Here is a 21,484-nt window from a genome sequence, read left to right on the forward strand (position 1 = left end):
TGCTTTTAAAAAAAGAAAAACTTCATTACAAATTCCTCATTTGATTTTGTGATGCCTGAAAAGATGACTCTTCGTGACATTGTCTTGTATATTTATTAAGTCTTGATTAAACGGCTCATACATAGTGGCATTAGTTAAATATGTAGCCCAATCACGAAGTACAAGGTCTCTGATCATTCGTCACTCTCAAATCACAGGTAAGTTATATTTACACAGACGAGCATAATGATTGATCTAAACAGACGGTACGTTTCATTTTGATTTAAAGCGGTAATAAGCGTTTTTCTACCGCTAGATGGCGGTAAGAGACATGTTTACAAATGCTGTGTATTTCAAAAGCATCAATCTTGTGGAACAGAACTTAAAGGAGGCCAAAAACTTCGAATCGTCAATTTATAGAGCATGCCTACCAGGGCCAGAACTAAGGCAAATACTAACCTTTCTCATACGAGGTGGCGAGCTTATATCCTGGCTTCAGGCCAGGGATCACATGACAAACAAATTTGCATACAAGGAATACAAATATGGTCACAAACGGTCAACTAGTATTCTAAATGGTCAGTGTGTCAGCTGGTCTTTGCATCAGCTGAGCTCTTGTCCCCCTTCCTCGGACAGTGGGGCTGCTTGGGGTCTTCCTGTGTCCTCCTAGGATCGCGTTAAAAACTATAGGCTACTGACTTCAGAGGTCAACTTTAGGTCACGCTGACCCAGAGACAGGACAAAGAAATGCTGACTCAGGACAGGACATCTGTTGTAACTAACCTGTTAAACTCCTTAAGTTAACACAGTTCCACCTAAAGTGAAGTTTATTCATTATTCTTAATAGAACGAGTACTACATGAGAGTAATACAGACATGTGATTGATGTAATACAGTATAATACAGTATAAAAAATATACTACACAAACCAAAGGCCTAAGATGTGTAGTATGTATGTTTAACTCACGGGTGCAGAGCAAAGTTACAGGCCGTTATTTGACAACACGGGCAGAAATGCTGGAATAACAAGATGTGACTGGTAGGAGTGAGTCATTGAATTTCGACATTATTATGATGCTATGGCTCAATGAAACAATCTGATATCGGGTATCGCTGGAACAAAATATGAAAAAAGTTATTGCAGCAATTTCTGTGAACATTCAGCATTCTTTCACATACAGTACATTTTGACTTAAGCCTCAGCTCTCTTGGTTAATAAGGACACGTAGTTATGATCGCCTGCTGGTATAAACACATGATATGTGACAGTGCAGTATAACGTCATTTAAAAGTGGTACCGCACAAGAGCACAACAAGTCACTCCTGACTTGAACATATAAGTTAGTCCGGTAATTCTACATGACAGAGGTCTGATATTGTTGTCGGTTGAGTCATAATTGTGGGCCACAAGTTGTTAAATCCATACTGTAGTTTCATTAGCATGACTCACTGTCCAGTTGTCGCTAATAGGCCTACACATTGGACATCATGATGCGTGGAACAGTGGCCCACTTTAGGGATCTACGTGATCTGTAGGGGATTCCACTAAATTAAATTACATTTGTATCATTTGATGAGATCTGTACAGTAGTGTGCTGCAGTACTGTAGCCTACATGTGAAACATGTGGACGTGGTAGGAACACCAGATGAAAACATATTGGAGCGCTGTTGTGTCTCTCCCACGGTCTCTCCCTGAACGCCTCTTTAGACGCTGTTGTCGCCATCTTGGATCTTCCTCTCGATCATCTCTCTCAGACCTCGGCTGAAGTGCAGGTTGGCCCCGATGATGAGGTAACCCTGGGGTCAGAGGTCAAGTGAGAATTTAGATGAACTCTCTTGTCGCCTTTGTATTCGTACGGATAGAGGGTTTAGATAGATACAGATAGAGGGTTTAGATAGATACAGATAGAGGGTTTAGATAGATACAGATAGAGGGTTTAGATAGATACAGATAGAGGGTTTAGATAGATACAGATAGAGGGTTTAGATAGATACGCATAGAGGGTTTAGATAGATACAGATAGAGGGTTTAGATAGATACAGATAGAGGGTTTCGATAGATACAGATAGAGGGTTTCGATAGATACAGATAGAGGGTTTAGATAGATACAGATAGAGGGTTTAGATAGATACAGATAGAGGGTTTAGATAGATACGAATAGAGGGTTTAGATAGATACAGATAGAGGGTTTAGATAGATACAGATAGAGGGTTTAGATAGATACGCATAGAGGGTTTAGATAGATATGGATAGAGATTTTAGATAGATACGAATAGAGGTTTTTTGTCGGGACTCACGTTATGGTACTCCACCACTTCTTCTATGAAGTCAATTCCATCTGCCAGAGGAATCTGCACTCCCCTCTTTGTCCAGTCTAAAGCGGAAACACGGGAACAGAGAGTTAGAAAGTCCCCGGTAATAGGCTCTGTGCACCAGCTCCACTACTTCCTGAAAGTCACTTGGCATCTTTATTTCCTGTCCTATATGATTGGATTAAGTGATTAATCAGGTGTGCGGCAGACCCAGTGCACACCTGATTAATCACTTAATCCAATCATATTGGACAGGAAATAAAGAAGCCAAGTGACTTTCAGGAAGTAGCGAAGCTGGTGCACAGAGCCTATTCAAGTGACGATCCGGTGTATGAAAGGCAGACTCACTATTGATGATCGGCACTACTGATATCTGCAGCATGGTCTTCAGCGGGGCTTGGAGGGGAATGAGCTGAAGGGACAGATGTACATGAAAAAATCTTACTTGGTTTAGTTTAGATTTCAAAGAACACGCTGAGTGGTCGGTCAAGCTGGTTTTAAACAAAGACAATAGTTTATTCTATGTTACGATTCTGCAGAGTCGGACAAGAGCACAGGAAGTGAATCCGGGCTTGTGAGGTTCACTTGAGGACGAGGTAGATAGTTTATAACGTGAAAAAGGAAGTGACATAGTTTCAGGATGAAGAGGACATGGAAGTGATGTCACACAGGACGAATTTGTAGTTTTAACAGACTGATCTATGAGAACGAACTACAAAGTTAGACCAACAGTCAAGTAGGAAAACAGAAAAACTATTTTTGGAGTGAACACATGGGTGATGACTTGAAATTACATGAACACAGACAAACCCTGGGTTTATAACGTGTTGATGTACATGAGAGAGAGAGAGAGAGAGACCTACCGCCAGTGATTCCAGAGCAGACTGGTTGGAGTAGATCTTAAACCTCCTTAAGTCTGCATGAACTGCCAACCTCTTGCCCTTCATCGACACCTTGGCATTGAACTTGGCCTCCTGTGTCAAGAGAGGAAAGAGAGCTTCTATCAGCGGACCACAACTGGATGGACACCAACGGAATAGACCCACGAGGGGATGTCTTTGATGTCAAATCAAATGCACCTCGAGAGTCAGAATCAAGCGAGCTACTGAAGGGGTATTAAGGGGCGTGTCCTCCTTCTTACCATGGTCATGCTGGTGAGCTGAATGGGCTTCAGGCCAGGAGGCAGCAGCATCACCGTAACGACGGCAGTCACGGCAACCGTTGCTCCCGACGTCTTGATGGTGGTTCGGGGCGCTGAGGTCACAGCCAGATTCAGGGAGAGAGGGGCGTCCACCAGAGCCGGGTTCTAGACGAAAAACAGAGAGAAAGAGGAGGGGGGGGGGGGGGTGAGTGAGTGAGTGAGTGAGTGAGTGAGTGAGTGAGTGAGTTGTGAGGGGGAAGTCATGATGAAAACAGGATCCGAATATTCCTTCTCACCATAAGCATAATGGTGCCAAAGTATGTGGTTCTGAGGAGCAGCTCCAGGTCCTTTGCCATCTGGAAAAACAGAAATAACATTCATTCGACTGTATTTGATGAGGTGGAGTTCAAGTCCTGTTAAAGACGAACGGACGGCGCCTTTCACTAAGAAAGAGACCAAGGATTTCGCCGGCTACAAAGCCTCATCGTTACCCTGTCGTTGTCAATCAGCAGCTGGAAGATACCGGCCGTGTAGTAGGCGCGCATCCCACTGTCGAAGAAGTACTCAGACAGAGCCATGTAGACCATGCGGTCGTACTCCCTCACGACGGGATTGACGGCGTAGTTCACCAGCGTGTTGTTCTCATCCTTGAGGTCGTAGAACATGCCCTGAGTGGAACAGAAGAGGGGCGGGAACAGAGGTCGGGGGGAGAGAAAGAGATTTGAGTAAGTCTTAAGAGACGGATCAGATCTGAAGGATGAAGGCAGGCCGCCTTGGCGTCTGTGGACTTTTGACGCTTGAAGCTGCTTCGTCTGCGAAACGCTCACCCTGAAGTCCATGTCCAGACTCTTGGACGTCACCACAGGATCACTGAGGAGTGAGTAGTCGATACCAACGTAGCTGTCCACTTCAGTCCGCACTGAAATCACCGACAAAAACGCTTGAATGTGAATTCATAGAAGCTATTCTCTAAACTCTCGGGGCGGCTGTAGCTCAGTTGGTAGAGCGGGTCGTTCAGTGATCGAAGGGTCAGTGGTTCGAATCCCAGCTCCGACTGTCCACATGATGAAGTGTCCTTGAGCAAGACACCTAACCCCAAATTGCTCCCAGTGAGCAGGTTAGCACCTTGCATGGCAGCTACCGCCATTGGTGTGTGAATGTGTGTGTGAATGGGTGAATGAGATGCCATTGTAAAGCGCTTTGAGTGCCGCTAAGGTGGAAAAGCGCTATATAAGTGCAGTCCATTTACCAGTTACCATTTAAACTCGTGGTACTGGAAACAATAAGGCTATAGGACATCCACCACTGAGATCTCCTACCTGGAATCGTCTCCAACACAGAGTTGATCGAAACCATGCTAGCATGATTCAGGGCAGGGCAGATCTGTTGAGTAAACATGGATGTTAACAACTTTTGTTTGAAATACCATAACCTTTAGTTCTAGAATAGATTAAAAAAATTGCCGGTACTTGTTGGTTTAGAAGGAAACGCATTCCTGTGGTCAAGAACGTTGCTATGAAGTCATACACCCTCCTGTGGAGCATCATGGGAAAGTTGTCAATGATGTTCGCTTACATTCGGTAGGTCAAAATACAGCATTATGCAAGTTCATGAGTCACCAAAAAAGGATGGAAGAGTAATACAAAAAGAAAGAAAGAAAGAAAGAAAGAAAGAAAGAAAGAAAGAAAGAAAGAAAGAAAGAAAGAAAGAAAGAAAGAAAGAAAAAGAAAGAAAGAAAGAAAGAAAGAAAGAAAGAAAGAAAAGAAGAAAGGAAGGAGGGAAAGGAAAGGAAAAAAGAAAGAAAGAAAGAAAGAAAGAAAGAAAGAAAGAAAGTAAGTAAGTAAGTAAGTAAGAAAGAAAGAAAGAAAGAAAGAAAGAAAGAAAGAAAGAAAGAAAGAAAGAAAGCCTTGTAGTTACCCTAAAGTGCCGGTGAATTTGGCGCGCATCTTGGCGATGGAGGCGTCGCAGGTGATGTTCTTGATCTTGAGGCGTCCCAGGTCGTCTCTGACCAGGTTGAGCGCCGTGTGGATGTTCACGCCCTCCGCAGAGGCGTTGGTGGCTCCTGTGTCATAGCTGCCACCAAACCAGAACACACACCATCGTCATCCTCATCACTGACATCAACACATTTTCTTGAAGCGCCCAAAAAAAAAAAGACGCTCTTAGATGGTTCGGCGTAAGAAAAGTTACAAGTTTGACTTGCGGAACTCCGTTCTCATCCGTTTCTACATGCGACTTGACCCTTTTCACCTGGTTTTAAAGCGGAATGACATTAGAGACCAGAAGGTGGCGCTATACTGCAGCAGTACTGTGAGGACGAGGGTGACTTACAAGAACCAGTAGAGGATACGCCTCTGAAAGCTCAGGGTGATGGAGGAGTTCTGCACGTCGAAGAGCAGCCCCACGTCGGGCTGGAACCTCAGGTCAGCGTAGTTCAGGTTGAGCTCTGCGATCTTCACACTAAGAGGACAGACGGACGAGATGGCGTCAACACCTGGCGTACAGTATAGGTGAGTGGTTGAAGGAGGAGAGATGAACAGTGCTGGCCGTGTGGCTGTATGAGACACAGTGGGTCTATGTACAAGTTTATCAAACTTTGAAACTGGAAGCTCTTCCCCCCCTTTGCTGAGTTTAGCTCCATTATCAATGGCCTCTGTGTTTCTACTTGTAACTGTTTTAAATCATTTAAATTTCTTCGTTTTTTTTCCTCACCTTATTTATTGTGATTTCGTTTCTATGTTTAATGTGTTCTTCTGTTTTATGTTTTAATGGGTTCGTATGTTTTATTGTTTGTAATATCGGCGATATTGTAAATGAGGGAAACCTCAATTGCCTTTTCGAGAATAAATAAAGGTTTGAATGAATGAATGAATGAATGAATGAATGAATGAATGAATGAATGAATGAATGAATGAATGAATGAATGAATGAATGAATGAATGAATGAGCCGGGCGGGGCTCGTACTTGTTGATGGTGTACTGGAAACGTCCCTCCTTCCCCTTCATCTCAGGCATGGTGATGTTGCTCAGCTCCTCCTCCACAAACTTCTGGGTCTCATACTTCACTGGGAAACACATTTGGAGAATGAAATGCAGCAGTTATGACTGGCGATCCGATACGGAACCTCTGAATATTGATGAAAATTAATATGAACTACTACGCTCGCGTGTTTGCAATTCAGTGTATGTGTCTTAATATTCCATTGAATAAACAAAATGGATTTCTTACACATTTCGAGGCCCCTGTTGGTGATGCGGATCTTGCAACCTGGGGGTTCTGCAGACATGGTGGTGACGATGAGGGACACCAGGAAGAGGATGGACACTAGACAGGAAGCCATCGTGACTCACCAAACCTGGAATGAAAAGACACAAGGATTTGACAAACCAATAGCCAAAGGAAAGGATGGCTCCGGTCAAATGGGCAGAATAGGATTTATATACAATCCAGATATAAAGTAATGCTAAATCCATGGACAATATTTACATTGCATTTGCCTTGCATCACTGCTGGGATCTTTACATCTCATGGTTTTGTTTTACTGTCTTATTATAATTATATTATATACGTACATACCATTAGACTCCAACGAACACACACACACACACACACATGCATGTACATTGCCCCCCTTGCACTATCATGAAAGGGGCAAAGGTCATACAGTCTGGGACAATGCACAGTACATCAAGTATCTACGCGTTCCTTACCAGTGCAGGACCCGTAGCAGCCAACACAGAAAAAGCCCAGATATCACAGAACTTATCCTCTTCGATTAAAAGAAGTCTCTGCTGATTGCAATAATACAAAATAACAAAAGCCCAGATAGTATCAAATAAATATCCTCTTTGACTCAAATCTCCAGTGATTGCAATAAAAATGCTGCAGTCTCGAGTCTCTGCCTTGGCAGCGCTGTGAGAGGTATGTGTTTGAGAGAGAGGGAGAGAGAGAGAGAGAGAGCAGAGAGATAGAGAGAGAGAGAGAGAGCAGAGAGAGAGCAGAGAGAGAGAGCAGAGAGAGCAGAGAGAGAGAGAGCTCTTTGCTCTCTATGCCTGTTGGTGTGCCCAGCTCTTTCCTTGCACAGCTGTGATTGCTATAGTAACCTCCCACACAGACCAATAGAAGTCTTGCCCCCACAGACCAATAGAAGTGCTTCATGGCTCATAAGATTTTAGGACGGACCACTGGACCCCCCCTACTACACACACACACACACACACACACACACACACACCAACTCTATTTCATTAAAGCCCTCCTCACTCATAAAAGTGTCCCTTTGCCAGAACTGTGTGTGTGTGTGTATGTGTGGCTGTGCGTGTGTGTGTGTGTGCTCCTACGGGAACTGTGGTAGTTATCTCAACAATTGGGGTGAACCAAAACCAAACAAAGACCTGTAGCAGGTCATTGACCCATGAACGATTCAACTTCACAGGGGAGGTCAAGTGATCCATCCTGACTGCTGGAGAACTCCCTCTCCAACTGTTTGTAAAATGTCCTCACCGCTTTCTAAGAAGAGGGGCAAGGTCAAAGGTTGTGGGTTCCTGGAAGCAGCTACTTATGCGTGTCTGGGGAATCATAACAATGTATCCAAAACAGTCATCATAATATTGCTGCACGTGGTTCACTCACTATGTCACAGAGCTGGAGGAGGTACAATAACAATTGAATGTTTATGCTTTGACAGGAACAAAAATGTTATTTTTTCATTCATAACAGGGATAAGTTGAATGTTTTGAAACATTTTAGGACATGGACTTCATGGACATGTACTTCATGGACATCACAGACACCATGTTGATTAGAGTCAGTGATTAGTAAATGCCAGTAGGCTAAAGCCTAGTCTATACTGAATAAGACAAGCTATGGCTCATCGATACACATAACACAGTATAAATTAGGCTTCATTTATACTGTGATATGTGTATCCAGGAGTCATAGCTTGTCTTATTCAGTATAAACGAGGCTTTAACCTACTGAGCTTTACTCTTTTATAAACATGGTGCAGTGTATTTCAAAAGCATCAATCTTCGTGTGCAACAGAACTTCAAGGAGGCCAAAAACGTCAAATCATCAATTTATTGAGCATGCCTATCACAGGGGTCGAATCTTCGGCAATACTAAAGTTTCTCTTACGAGGTGGCGAGCTTATATCCTGGCTTCAGACCAAGAATCACATGACAAACAAATTTGCATACAAACAATGTTCATAAACTCCAGTTATGGTCACAAACTTGGTTGAACTAGTATTCTAAATGGTCAATGGGTCATCTATGCTCTGGCCCCTCTTCGGACAGTGGGGCTGCTTGAGTTTTTCCTGTATCCTCCTAGGATCGCGTTACTATAGGCTACTCACTTCAGAGGTGAACTTTAGGTCACGCTGACCCAGAGACAGGACAAAGAAATGCTGACTCAGGGGCAAAGACCTCTGTTGAGACTTGAAATAACACAGTTCAAATTAAAGAGAAGGTATTTCATTATTCTAATGAACTGATTACTACATGAGAGTAATACAGACATGTGATTGATGTAATACAGTATAATACAGTATAAAAATATAGTCTACTACAATGGTGTCTGTGATGACGTCCATGTCCTAAAATGTTTAAAAAACATCCAATCTATTCCTGCTATGAATAACAAAAACAAAAACATTCATGTAACTGTCAAAGCATAAACATTCAATGTTGTTATTGTACATCCTCCAGCTCCAAGTCCAATTTATGAAAGATGTCTCTAGGCGAGAGTGGTGTTTTTAGTAATGAGAGTGAGGGTACTCCCGTTCAGCAGCACAACAATGGTCAGCGGTCAATCCAGGCCAACAACCGCAAGAGAACTCTGGATGAAAGAAGCAGGGGAGGACGGGGGGCTACCGGACCAACTATGATGTTCCTCCTGGGAAGCACTGCCCAGCATCACTAGTATTCACAAGCTTCGGAACTTGAGGTAAACATGTTATTACACATGTTATTACACGTGTACATGGAAGCAGTACAATGACTGATAACATATCTGCATGGCATTTGCCCCCTTTTCAGCACCTGCACTCCTATAGGCTGATGACGTCTCAGCCTCTGGGTCAAATCATGGTTCTCAGCCAACCGCAACACGTCCTATTTCAAAGACATTCATGAGCCTATATTTCATGACCAAGCCCTGTAATTTGCGGGTGAAATTATGACTTTGTTCAGAGTGCCTCTTGGTTTCAGATGAGCTGCACCCTCAACTGGGGTAAGGGGTCATTATAAAGTGTATAATGACCAGAACAGTATAATCCAGTACATTTCTAAAGAATCAATTAACAGACCTTCTTTTTGTTAAATTTATACAAATGTATCAATCATAACATTAGGCTACTGTCCATCACAACATGGGTAATTACATAGAAAATAAAACTTTACAGAGTTACAGCAACTCAACAGAATATTACATTTTTAACTCTCCAGCAAATATTACAATATGCCTCTATAATTGTACCGCTCACCTCTCTTGTGGCATGGCTGAGATGACACAGGGACTGCTTTGTCCTGTGAACTAATTTCACAGAACCCTGGGTACACTCCGAGCCTGCTGTGCCTGTCTCCCACCTTTGAGCAGACTTTACTCAACTTGACATTTTTGACCAGAACCCATCCACTCCACTTCCCCATGAGGCTTGCACAATAATGCAATACTTACAGACAGCGTGTTTGGCAATATGATGAATAAGTGCTCCCTGGTTTTCACTGCTTCAAATCTTTGTCTTGTGCTGAACGTTGGCTTGGGGAGGATGATGTGACTCTCTTCTTCGGATCCTCTCTCTCTCTCTCTCTCTGTCTGTCACACACTCTCACTCTCTTTCAGCCCTCCTTTGTCTGCATTCCAGTATTTATACAGGCAGGTTGAGGAGAAAGGGGAGTGACTTGACTTGAGTCATATAACTGTGTGACATAATTTCAGTCAAGAACATTATACAGACATTTATAATCACCAAAAATGGTAGAAACAGGCACTCTCAGGATAGAGTAGGTGTTAGGTACACATGGATATAGGATACATTGAAAGTTAAGGATACAGAACAATTTGGGGAAAACTTTACAACAAAATTAAAACAAAATGCATCGTTTCCAAGCTGGTTTGTTCATTAATATCACACTTGTAACCATTGTCAATGAAACCCGAGAGCAAAGAGCACAGGACTTCAAACTACCCTGAGATCTTCAGAGAGGGTTTGGGCTAGAGTTGCAGAAATACAAGACTGCCCTTCAATCTATGAAAAAAACTCTACCCTTAGATTTTTTCTTTCTTTCTGAGAAGTCCCTTTTTGCATCTTCAAAGAATGATGATTCAAAGGTAATTTGAGGTACTCCATACCATGTGGTCAATAAATAACAGGTTTGAATAAGATGTAGAACACCACAGCATGCGGTAAAATGCTAGTTACCACACCACATATCCACCCTTGGAAAAGTCAAGGAAAGTGAGGATTGCATCATGTGACTGTAAAGTAAGATTTTCCTTCAGTTGATACTAATGCTATGTACTGAATACTCAGAAACTAAACCAGTTTCATAAAGTAAAGTCACACAGGCCTCTTCTTGCCATGTCACATGTACTGGGCAGACGACTGAACTGTGCTGTAATGCACTAGAGCACAAGGCACAGTGGCAGCCTGGGTTAATCAGGATTCCTTGGAGTCTCTCGACCACACAGAACCCCGCTCATTTGCCCAAATTATGGCTCAGCCCACGTCTTTGATGTATATCTGCCAGGAAGAGATGTTCTGGGAAGTGGGCAGAGGGCCATGGTGCGATGTTGAGGGAAACTCTGCACCAGCTGTAGGCCAGATCATGTAATTGCAAGGTTGAACTGCATCATGCCCATGCCCAGGGCTAGAAACTAATATAAAGGGAATGTGTTTAATGTTGTCAGTACTTGTTCTCTACAGAAATAAGTTTGCCAACACAGACAGTAGTGATGGAAACACCCATTGCATATTATTTCTGATGAGTCACGCCTTTGAGTTATTCAAATATCTTGAACTCTGGATTGACCCTGGTCCCTGTACCCTCTGATTGGAATAATCTTCCGATTTGTCTGAGATCCATTACCTCTTTCCCCTGCTTCAAGTCATCCTTATTTTCTCATTTTAAAACAACCTGTTCATGCTTTTAATTTGTTAATTGTGCTTTATGCTGATATATTAGGTCACTGTAACTCATTTCCTTGTACAATAGTTGAGTTATGGGGTCTGTATCTGTGTATTTGTGTGTGTGTGTATGTTATGTTGTTTTGTCTGTATGCCTTTATAATTTAGTATTTGTGTTTATAGTACCCCCTCGTAAATGAGATGTTGCATCTCAAGGGGCTATCCTTAATAAAAGCAAAGGAAAACTAGATATTGTAGTTGTTGAAAGTCAAACAGCTCAGAAACCTACAGAAATTAAAAACTATAAATCTACTAGAACAGGGTGTAGACTTTTGCGATACAATTCATTGCACAAATCAAAACAGACACGGTTTAATTACAATACATGGTTTTATTAGCATATGTGAAATCGTTTGCACAACACGACGGACTACATGCAAAACACAAAACATAACATTTTTTGTAAACTTTGAAGCTTCTGAACAAGTTTTTGAACCTTAGTTTTGCCAAAGTTGGATGTCAGACAATGATAGATTAATGATGATGCGTCTCCTATTCTCTACAAACAGGCTACTACAGCCTGCTTTATCAAATCTGAATTATCAAAAAAATAACCAACATGCACAGAAAGCATATAAGTAACACTTAGGACATATCTGTGTTATTTCGTGAAGCATAATAAACTCCTAAACCAAGCGTGAGGCACTAACACGTCGATCTCCATAGAGTGCCGCTCTACATATGGCTGCTTTTCACTGACAGATCCTGCGTCTCGCTAGGGCCAAACTGGCGCATGCGCAATACCAAGGCTCTCGTCCCCGATACAAGATGGCTGAGAAGGTGGGGAGGGAGAGGCGGAGGCGGGTCCGGATTGAATAGAGCAAAGCCTATACGGGATTCCCAACAAACCTCTGCAAGGTAAGGGAACTCAACACATTCACGTACCAACAAGGACATAGACACGCGGCGGAAGATGCACTGCACCCGATTATCCAGCCGGATCATGCATATCTTGTCAATGCACGCAATAAACACGCAATAACGTCTGCAAGGTGCGCAGCGGCTGTGGCTCGCCATCTTGTCGCGTTCAAAAGTGCGCGCAGTGTCTCGTCCGGGATGTTTGAACTGAGAGCGACCAGCTACACCTCCCAGACCGTGCTTACCTGACTTCACCAGCTGTTTTATGTACCCCTATTCACATTGATCATTTTCGTATATCAATCGTCCATTTTAGTGCAGTATCTCTCTGTATATTCCCTGTTTTTCCAAGTGTCCCCCGCCTGGGTTTGGAGATGCTGCCCGGTGCCTTTGTTGCGTAGCGCAGCTACCCTCCTCCTTCTCCTCCGTGTTTGCTTTCGGGCGGCTGGCTCAGGCGCATGCGTGCCCTTCTTTCATTTGAGATATTACATTACATTACATTACAGTCATTTAGCAGACGCTTTTATCCAAAGCGACTAACAATAATTGCATTTAACGTAGGAAGAGCCAATGTACTACTACTTGCCAGAACTCACAAGTGCATCTTCTTTCTAAAACAAACAAGTGACTAAGAGCATAATCTTATCTGTGATATCTGTGAGATTGACAGAAAACATCAACATCTTCCATGTCAATTAAGCACATAGTCCTTTGTTTAAATGTCCACTTCACAATGAAATACGGAAGTTAAGCTACAAAATGTCACAGATACATATTCAAGCTTTGCGACAAAGCGTTTAGCTTTAGCCTGCTAACTGCTAGCTACACATCCACACTGATCACAGCCACAGTGGAGCTCGCTAGCTATGATTTCCACAAACTATTGTTTGTTCCTCTTGGGGATCCGTTGACTAGTGTATCTATCGTAAACCGGAGTGCAAGATCTCTAGCTAGCTAACGTTACATTCATTTGGGGCCTAGGGTTCAGTGGCTAGCTGGCTAGCTGTTACTAGCAAGACCCTGGGATGCATTTTGGCGCCAGCAACTGTTTACTAGTCTAACTTGCACCCGGTGTATTCGAGTTCAATGAATGAATGAAATCTTGGAAGACAACAGCTATGATCATCCCCCATGAGCAAAGTGTAAAGCAGATTTTTGCCCATAGCAGACTGTATATTTTGTCTTTTTTTTCTATTGCTATGGACCCTCTGGAGAGTGAAATAAAGTTTGAATTGAATTGAAATAGTGAACGAGCAAGGTCAATGCGAGCACACATAACATACAGCTGACAGTTTACTAACCACAATAAATGGTTTCACAAACTGCCCCTCACTAGACAGAATAAGAATAAAGCCCATCTTATTTGACAGGACAGGAGGGCAGATGAGGAGAGATGTCAAGTGAGAACCACGGAACAGAAAAGGGGGACACCACTCTGGTGATGTCTCCCTCAGACTCTGCCACAGAGGGCTCTCCCCTGTCACCCTCAACCAGTAAGCCTATCCAGGAACTACCAGGTAAGGAAGCCCTCATATGGTACATGCCTCTGGGGCGTAATGGTGGTGAATGATAAGATATGTGCCTCGTCTCGTCACTGGAGCTCTACACTCGACTGCCCTTACCCTCACCCTGGCTTGTGTCCACTAGGTCTAGGCCAACCCCCTGCCCAAACCCAAACATCATGTATGTGTTTTGTTCCTAGTACTATTGACTTCTGTTGTAACTTGTAGAAGTTACACTAAAACTTGAACTTTACACTATTGAGATTGATCCACAAATGCTGATGATGGACTCATGCATCTTACCAGTCTTACATTACATTACAGTCATTTAGCTGATGCGTTTATCCAAAACGACTTGCAGTAATTGCATTTACGGACCGTGGAGTTTCTGATACCCTGTCTATCACTTCTCAGATGAGCTGATCCAAGCTGGCTGGTCAAAATGTTGGAGCAAGAGGGAGAACCGTCCGTATTACTTCAACCGCTTCACCAACCAGTCACTCTGGGAGATGCCGGTTCTAGGGCAGCACGATGTCATTGTGAGTGCAAAGCAACTCTCTAGTTTCTTCGAGTGGCAACTCGTTTCAGTTTACTGTAGCCTACTGTACTTCTCATTCCAGTCACCTACGACAATTGTCACAGGATACTTGAAACAACCCAAGCGTAACCTCAACATTATAAGTTACTAATTAATAACACTATTACAATGCCTGTGGTAGTGTTAATAACTAATGTGTAACAGTTAGTTGCCGTTTTTTGAATGGTCTCTGTAGTCCGACCCTCTGGGTCTGAATGCTGCTCCAGTGGAGGGTGCTGGTGATGCCGGCGTGGGCAACGGGCAGCGCAAGAGACGCCCGTCAGAGGAGGCCGCCCAAGGGGGTCCTAATAGCTTCAAAAGGCCAAAGGTGAGTCGGTTTGACAGAGCCAGATATGCACCTCGTCTAATGTGAATTACTCTGATTTGGAATAATGATTTTGTGTGTGTGTGTGTGTGTGTGTGTGTGTTTTGACAGAGCCAGATATGCACCTCGTCTAATGTGAATTACTGTGATTTTGAATAAAACGTGTGTGTGTGTGTGTGTGTGTGATTAAAAGATCCCCTTGTGAAAAACCCCCTCTGTGATGATGTTTCATGAGTCTTGACATCAGCCTGACCTGCCCGGTGTCCCCCATGATTGACAGGTGGAGATCCCCGCCACTCCGACGACCCCCACGCCCACGGTCCCCATCTCCCCCAGCACCCCGGGGGTGAAGCCATGGAACTCCACCACGGAGGAGAAGCCAGGACCGCCGTCAACCCCCTCTACCCCTTCTACCCCCACCCCCGCGCCGTACCGTCCCACCATGTGAGTACACACACATACAACGTTCTCACACACACACACAGCATTGTTTTCACTACTGTAACACAACAATTTCCCCTCGGGGATCAGTAAAGATCAATCAGATTTATCTGTCTATCTAAACTCCAGCCTGTTATCATCCCCCTATCTGTTTAAAATGGGCCCTTGCTGCTTAATAAGGGAAATATTATCAGGAGAGAATTGTTACACACTACTGTACACTTAGACAAGAGGATACATGATGCGGATCTGTTTAATAGAGCGACGTGTTTCGCTTGTTGCTACGCCAGGCTCCTGATTCGCTCTGGCTTCATACCTGCACCTTTTGACGTGCGCTGTGCACGGGCACGCACATTTTTTAATAAGCGAAATATGACATTTTGACATAAACAGCGTTTACTGGGACCTGGACATCCAGACGAACGCGGTGATCAGAGAGAGAGCCCCGGCGGACCACCTGCCCCCCCACCCCGAGATCGAGCTGCAGAGGGCCCAGCTGGTCACCAAGCTGCGCCAGCACTACCACGAGCTCTGCTACCAGCGAGAAGGTACCGGCGCCACGCGGTCACGCCCGCACGACTACCTCTTCCCCCGCTGACCCGGCGGTCGCTGGCCCGTGACGCTCATCTCGCCTTGATCTGGACCAGCAGCTTCAACTTTTCCAACCCCCCCCTCTCTCTCTTCTCCTCAGGCATTGAGCCCCCGCGAGAGTCGTTTAACCGCTGGCTGCTCGAGCGGAAGGTGATCGACAAAGGTCCCGACACCCTGCTGCCCAGCGAGTGTGACCCCGTCATCTCGCCGTCCATGTTCCGAGAGGTCATGAACGACATCCCCATAAGGTGAGGCCGCGCACGAGAGCTCATGCCCCGGCACCAATACGAAGAGGAAAGCTATATTGTGTGTGTGTGCGTGCGTGTGTGTGTGTGTGTTTTCATTACCCTCTGAACGTCAACTTTTGTACTTAATCAAATGTATTTACTTTGCCTCGCGAACACGATTCCAGATTATCCCGCATCAAGTACAAAGAGGAGGCCAGAAAAATCTTATTCAAATACGCAGAGGCTGCCAAGAAAATGATTGACTCCAGGTAGGTTTTTCTGGCACGGTTGGTTCAATTAGGCATATTACCTTTATGCGGCATGTTATTTCTTAAACTGTCTCCAAGTATGAGGTAAGAAAGGCTCTCTGTGGAGAATTCAAGATAGTAAATCCCCTAGATACCATCAAACTGCAGCGAGTCCTCAGCGTTTTGGCCAGGATTCCCTAGAAGAAGAGATCCTGTATCTCAATGGGTCATCTCCCGGTTGAATAAAGGATAAATAAAATCAAAAAACAAAACTGGCCTGCCTCTAAAGCCAGGCACGGGACTGAACATAGAGAGCCGAGCAGACGTTTTCCCCGACGTCCAGCCTAGCGCTGGATCAAACCGAGCGTTGTGCTGATAGCCGTGTTCGGAATCGCTCCCTCGTTCCCTCACTCCCTATTCCCTATATGGGGTTCACCATGTAGTGAACTACCTAGGGAACGGAGAAAATGTAGGGTACATGCACTGTTCCCTAGAAATCAAGGTGAATTGTGGGTAATAAATAGTGGACTATATATATAAATTCCGTGGAGAATTCGGACACTACAAACAAAATTGCTGACGCCCCATATAGTGACCTATATAGTGAATAGGGAGTGCTTCTGAACACAGCCCTAGTGTCTGTAGCCCCCCCCGTGATTTTTGTCTCGCCCCGCGGCTAACGCCCGGGTTCATGTCCTGGTAGGAACGCCACGCCCGAAAGCCGCAAAGTGGTGAAGTGGAACGCGGAGGACACCATGAACTGGCTCCGGAGGGACCACTCAGCCAGTAAAGAGGATTACATGGTACGTGCCTCGGTGTGCCCGCATGGGCGTGGGTGTTCTAGGTGGAGTTTGCGAAAGCGTGTTGAGACTACCTCGTCTTTGGCGGTCTAGGTGTGACGCTGAACTTGCACGCCTCAGGCGTAGTCCGGCAAACCCCGTTATATGGAATATACACTGATGTCTTCCAAAAAAAACATCATGACTCCAATCTCTCGTGTCTGCCTCGTCCGTGACGCTCAGGACCGCCTGGAGCACCTGAGGAAGCAGTGCGGTCCGCACGTGACGGCGGTGGCCAAGGACTCGGTGGAGGGCATCTGCACCAAGATCTACCACATCTCCGCCGAGTACGTCCGGCGCCTGCGCCACGCCCACGAGGCCCTGCTCAAAGGCTGCAACATCGCAGGTGAGAGACCGGCTCCCTCGAGGCCGGCGTGGCCCCGTTACTCCGCAGTTGGCGCCCCCCCCCCCTAACGGCGATGGCGAACGATGGGCAACGTCAACCTTCGTCTTGTTGACGTCTCACGTTCGGCCGTGTGTGTGAGCAGAGGTGGCGTCGTTAGTTATTGTACCGTGTGTCCGTGTGTGTGTCCATATAGATAGTACAGAAAAGGCGGAGGTGCAGGACAGGCTAGTGTACTGCTACCCCGTCCGACTGGCCCTGCCCTCGCCACCGCAACCCCGCGTCGAGCTGCACTTCGAGAACGACATGGCCTGCCTGCGCTTCAAAGGCGAGATGGTCAAGGTGAACCGCGCCTACTTCAACAAGCTGGTGAGAAACGTTTGCTCTGCGATTGTTTTGTTTTTTGCCGTTTATCCGTCACGCGCGTTAATTTAAAGGCGTCGTCAGGTGGGATGCCATGACGGACATCTTACATTACCTGTTTTCTGGCTGTATTTATTACATACAGACGCTTTTATCCAAAGTGATTTACAATAATTGCATTTAACTTGGGGAGTTGGTGTCCTACTACTTGCCAGAACTTTCAAGCGCATCTCCTGTCTAAACAAGTGTTCATACAAGTGTTCACTTCCTGATCTGTCAAATAATCTGACAGTCAACCCACACGAACCCTCACGTCAAATCAATCATGTTTCAAATGTTGACGTGACTCATTCTCGTGACTCGGTGCGAGTGTAATTAACCGTTATGGCCTTTGGGGAACTAATTCCTGGCCTCCTGCCAAGTTTCCTAGAACCCAGAAGGGTGTCTCCTTGGCGTCTTGTGTTGCCGTCTGACCTCTCCCTCCGCACTCTGCCGACTCTCAGGAGCTCCTGTACCGGTACAGCTGCATAGACGACCCTCGCTTTGAAAAGTTCCTGTCACGAGTGTGGTGCCTTATAAAGAGATACCAGGTGAATTATGGGAGACTGCTGTTGCTTGTGAAATCTCTCCTCCCATGTAATCCCCCAACACACACCATTAACCGCCCTGATGTCACTGGGCTGCGCGCAGGTGATGTTCGGCTCCGGGGTGAACGAGGGGACGGGTCTACAGGGGGCCCTCCCGGTGCCCGTCTTCGAGGCCCTCAACAAGCAGTTCGGGGTCAGCTTCGAGTGTTTCGCCTCTCCGCTCAACTCCTACTTCAAGCAGTTCTGCTCCGCTTTCCCGGACACCGACGGCTTCTTCGGATCCAGGGGGTAAGTGGAGATCAACGGCAAATCTGTGTGTGTGTGTGTGTGTGTGTGTTCATATGTACAGTACGTGTTCTAGTTTCAGCCTGTTGGAAAGTGTGCCCTGTGTTTTTCTTTGCTGTACTTTCACACAGTTTGAAACGGCTTGTTTATTAAGAATGTCATAAATAAACCAAATAATTTCTTTCTTTCTTTCTTTCTTTCTTTCCTTCTTTCCTTCTTTCCTTCTTTCTTTCTTTCTTTCTTACTTACTTACTTACTTTCTTTCTTTCTTTCTTTCTTTCTTTCTTTCTTTCTTTTTCCTTTCCTTTCCTTTCCTTTCCTTTCCTTTCCTTTCCTTTCCTTTCCTTTCCTTTCCTTTCCTTTCCTTTCCTTTCCTTTCCTTTGCTTTCCTTTCCTTTCCCTTCCTTCCTTCCTTCCTTCCTTTCTTCCTTCCTTCCTTCCTTTCTTCCTTCCTTCCTTCCTTCCTTCCTTCCTTCCTTCCTTCCTTCCTTCCTTCCTTCCTTCCTTCTCCTCAGGCCTTTCCTGAAATTCTCCCCCGCCAGCGGCTCCTTCGAGGCCAACCCTCCCTTCTGTGAGGAGCTGATGGACGCCATGGTCACACACTTTGAGGTCAGTAACAGTATATCCAGCTTTGCACCTGAACAGGCAGTAATGCGTAAGAATAAACAACACAGGAAATGAGTTTCAGTAACTGACACCGCAGCGTTCTTGTGTTAGTAGCAGGCGATACATATCCAGGCGTGTGGTTAAACCCCTTTTTCCCTGCAGGAGCTTCTGGAACGTTCCAGTGAGCCTCTGTCCTTCATCGTTTTCGTCCCGGAGTGGCGGGACCCTCCAACGCCGGCTCTCACCCGTATGGAGGCCAGCATCTACCGGCGCCACCAGATGAGCGTGCCGGCCTTCGAGCACGAGTATCGCAGCGGCTCACAACACATCTGCAAGAAGTGAGCGTCTTAGGCAGCCCCGTGATGTTTACAATGATTACTTTTTGACTCTTGACATTTTCGTCAGATATCTGACGCTTGTCTCTCCCGACCCTCTCTCTCAGGGACGAGATGTACTACAAGGCCGTCCACGGCACTGCGGTCATCTTCCTCCAGAACGCCGCCGGCTTCGCCAAGTGGGAGCCCACCGCAGAGCGCATCCAGGAGCTGCTGACCGCGTACCGCGTCTCCGGCCGAACCATGTCCTCCCCGGGCCCCTCCTCCTCCTCCAGCTCCTCCTCCGCGCCCACCACGCCTTCCCCGGCCAGCGCAGGGACCCCTGGCGCCGCCGGGGACAAAGACTCTTCGAAGGCTGCGACGCCAGAGCAGCCCGCTAGCTTGGACTCGTCCGCATCCAGCCAGGACAATAGCAGTAGCAGCAGTAGTCCTGTAGAAAAGACTGCGCCAGAAGCAGCTAGCGTTTAGGACGGGAGGGCGAGAGAGGAGTGGGTGGGTGGGGGTGAGGGATTGAGGGGGAGTTAGGTGGTGAGCCTCTACAATGGTGCTGAGAGAGTGGGGGGGGGTTAGGACTCCGCCCTTCTCTGCCTTTGGCGCTATGGTGGCCTACGAAGGAGGGATCTCCCTCTTTAGTCTGTTTACTTTCTCTGCCTCAATTATTTAATATTAGTTATACTGGGTTTTTGCAGATTCTCCATGTTATTTACTGTAATAGTTATTGTTGCTTTTATTAATGTAGTCGTCGTAGCCGTTTGCTAGGGTTATTTTGGTATCTGTCGCTGTTGTAGTCAGTAATAATTGGGTAATTCTGATCCGTGTTCCTTGGCCTTCTGACAGTGCTACGCATACTCGCAGTTGGATTTTGCCGTCAGATTGAAAGAGGAAAGTTTTATTTTGCTCAAGTCACCTCAATCCTACGGCACCTTGGTACAGAAGGGAGTTGTGTCGTTTGGTGATAAGGCAGCTATGTATCTAACCCCTTAAACCTACACATACTTAAAGTGGCGATTCTTGTACATACACAAGTAGTCTAGGGCCATTAGAATGAGTTACATTTGAACTTGAGCAATCCAGGACTTGAGACATCACTAGATTTACTATTGCTATGCAGCAGGTCATGTTTACTGTAGACTAGCCCTGGAGAGTTTCACATTGGCCAAGTCAATCTCTAGTCGTCATACCTGCATTGGAAGACTAATCAAATAGTTAATTGTTGCTGATGGCAGTTGTTCGTTTCCATGGACAGCCTATACGCAGATACAGGCATTCAATAACTTGACAGTGTGTGTGTCGTGTCATGAGAAGCAGCTGGTAGCAAAACATGTTCAAATGTGATTTTCACCAGCACACAGCGTTGGTTGTCACATTGTTGAGTAGACTAGTTTGGCATAGAGAAATAGTGACATTTTCTAATCCATCCATTCTAAATTTGTATTGGTTTTCTATGTTTACACCAGTATGAGATTTGAACGCATCACTGGGCAGCACAATGAATGTAGAATTTACAGTAAATGACAAAATAGAAGGTCAGGAGACTCATCTCGGCATTAGTGAGTGAGGGATGAAAGTATTTATGTGGAAAAAAATTATATTAAAATGTACTTGTACAATTCCTCCATCATATCATATGATACATTGGCTTTGTTCTTGTAAACTATGATCACGCTCTACGCAAACTCTGAATCCACAGTACATTTCATCACTGGCCTGAGTCCTTGTACAATGAGCTTATAT

General features: G+C 45.3%; 2 protein-coding genes across 2 annotated transcripts; one reads left to right on the forward strand and one right to left on the reverse strand.

Moving 5' to 3' along the window:
• Nucleotides 1-1,684: 1,684 nt before the first annotated feature.
• pltp (phospholipid transfer protein) lies at nt 1,685-7,175 on the reverse strand (the record flags this gene model as incomplete). Its single annotated transcript, XM_084460699.1, has 15 exons — nt 7,146-7,175; nt 6,664-6,790; nt 6,400-6,499; nt 5,766-5,894; nt 5,352-5,507; nt 4,904-4,967; nt 4,754-4,817; nt 4,262-4,353; nt 3,926-4,102; nt 3,731-3,790; nt 3,435-3,599; nt 3,157-3,267; nt 2,642-2,705; nt 2,279-2,355; nt 1,685-1,777 (listed from the first exon to the last, which is right to left on the reverse strand). The coding sequence occupies exons 2-15, from the start codon at nt 6,773-6,775 to the stop codon at nt 1,685-1,687; spliced, it is 1,464 nt and encodes a 487-aa protein (XP_084316825.1). The 5' UTR covers nt 6,776-6,790; nt 7,146-7,175.
• A 6,699-nt stretch (nt 7,176-13,874) lies between these two features.
• On the forward strand, nt 13,875-20,218 carry pcif1 (phosphorylated CTD interacting factor 1; the record flags this gene model as incomplete). The annotated part of the gene is made up of 15 exons (XM_084460700.1): nt 13,875-13,998; nt 14,398-14,522; nt 14,757-14,888; nt 15,166-15,329; nt 15,720-15,874; nt 16,018-16,165; nt 16,330-16,413; nt 17,096-17,195; nt 17,415-17,577; nt 17,771-17,943; nt 18,441-18,527; nt 18,628-18,812; nt 19,325-19,418; nt 19,578-19,753; nt 19,858-20,218. 15 exons carry the CDS (start codon nt 13,875-13,877, stop codon nt 20,216-20,218), a joined length of 2,271 nt encoding a protein of 756 aa, XP_084316826.1.
• Between the last annotated feature and the right edge of the window lie 1,266 nt (nt 20,219-21,484).

The sequence above is a fragment of the Borostomias antarcticus genome, assembly GCF_949987555.1.
Source record: "Borostomias antarcticus genome assembly, chromosome: 33".
NCBI lineage: Eukaryota > Metazoa > Chordata > Actinopteri > Stomiiformes > Stomiidae > Borostomias > Borostomias antarcticus.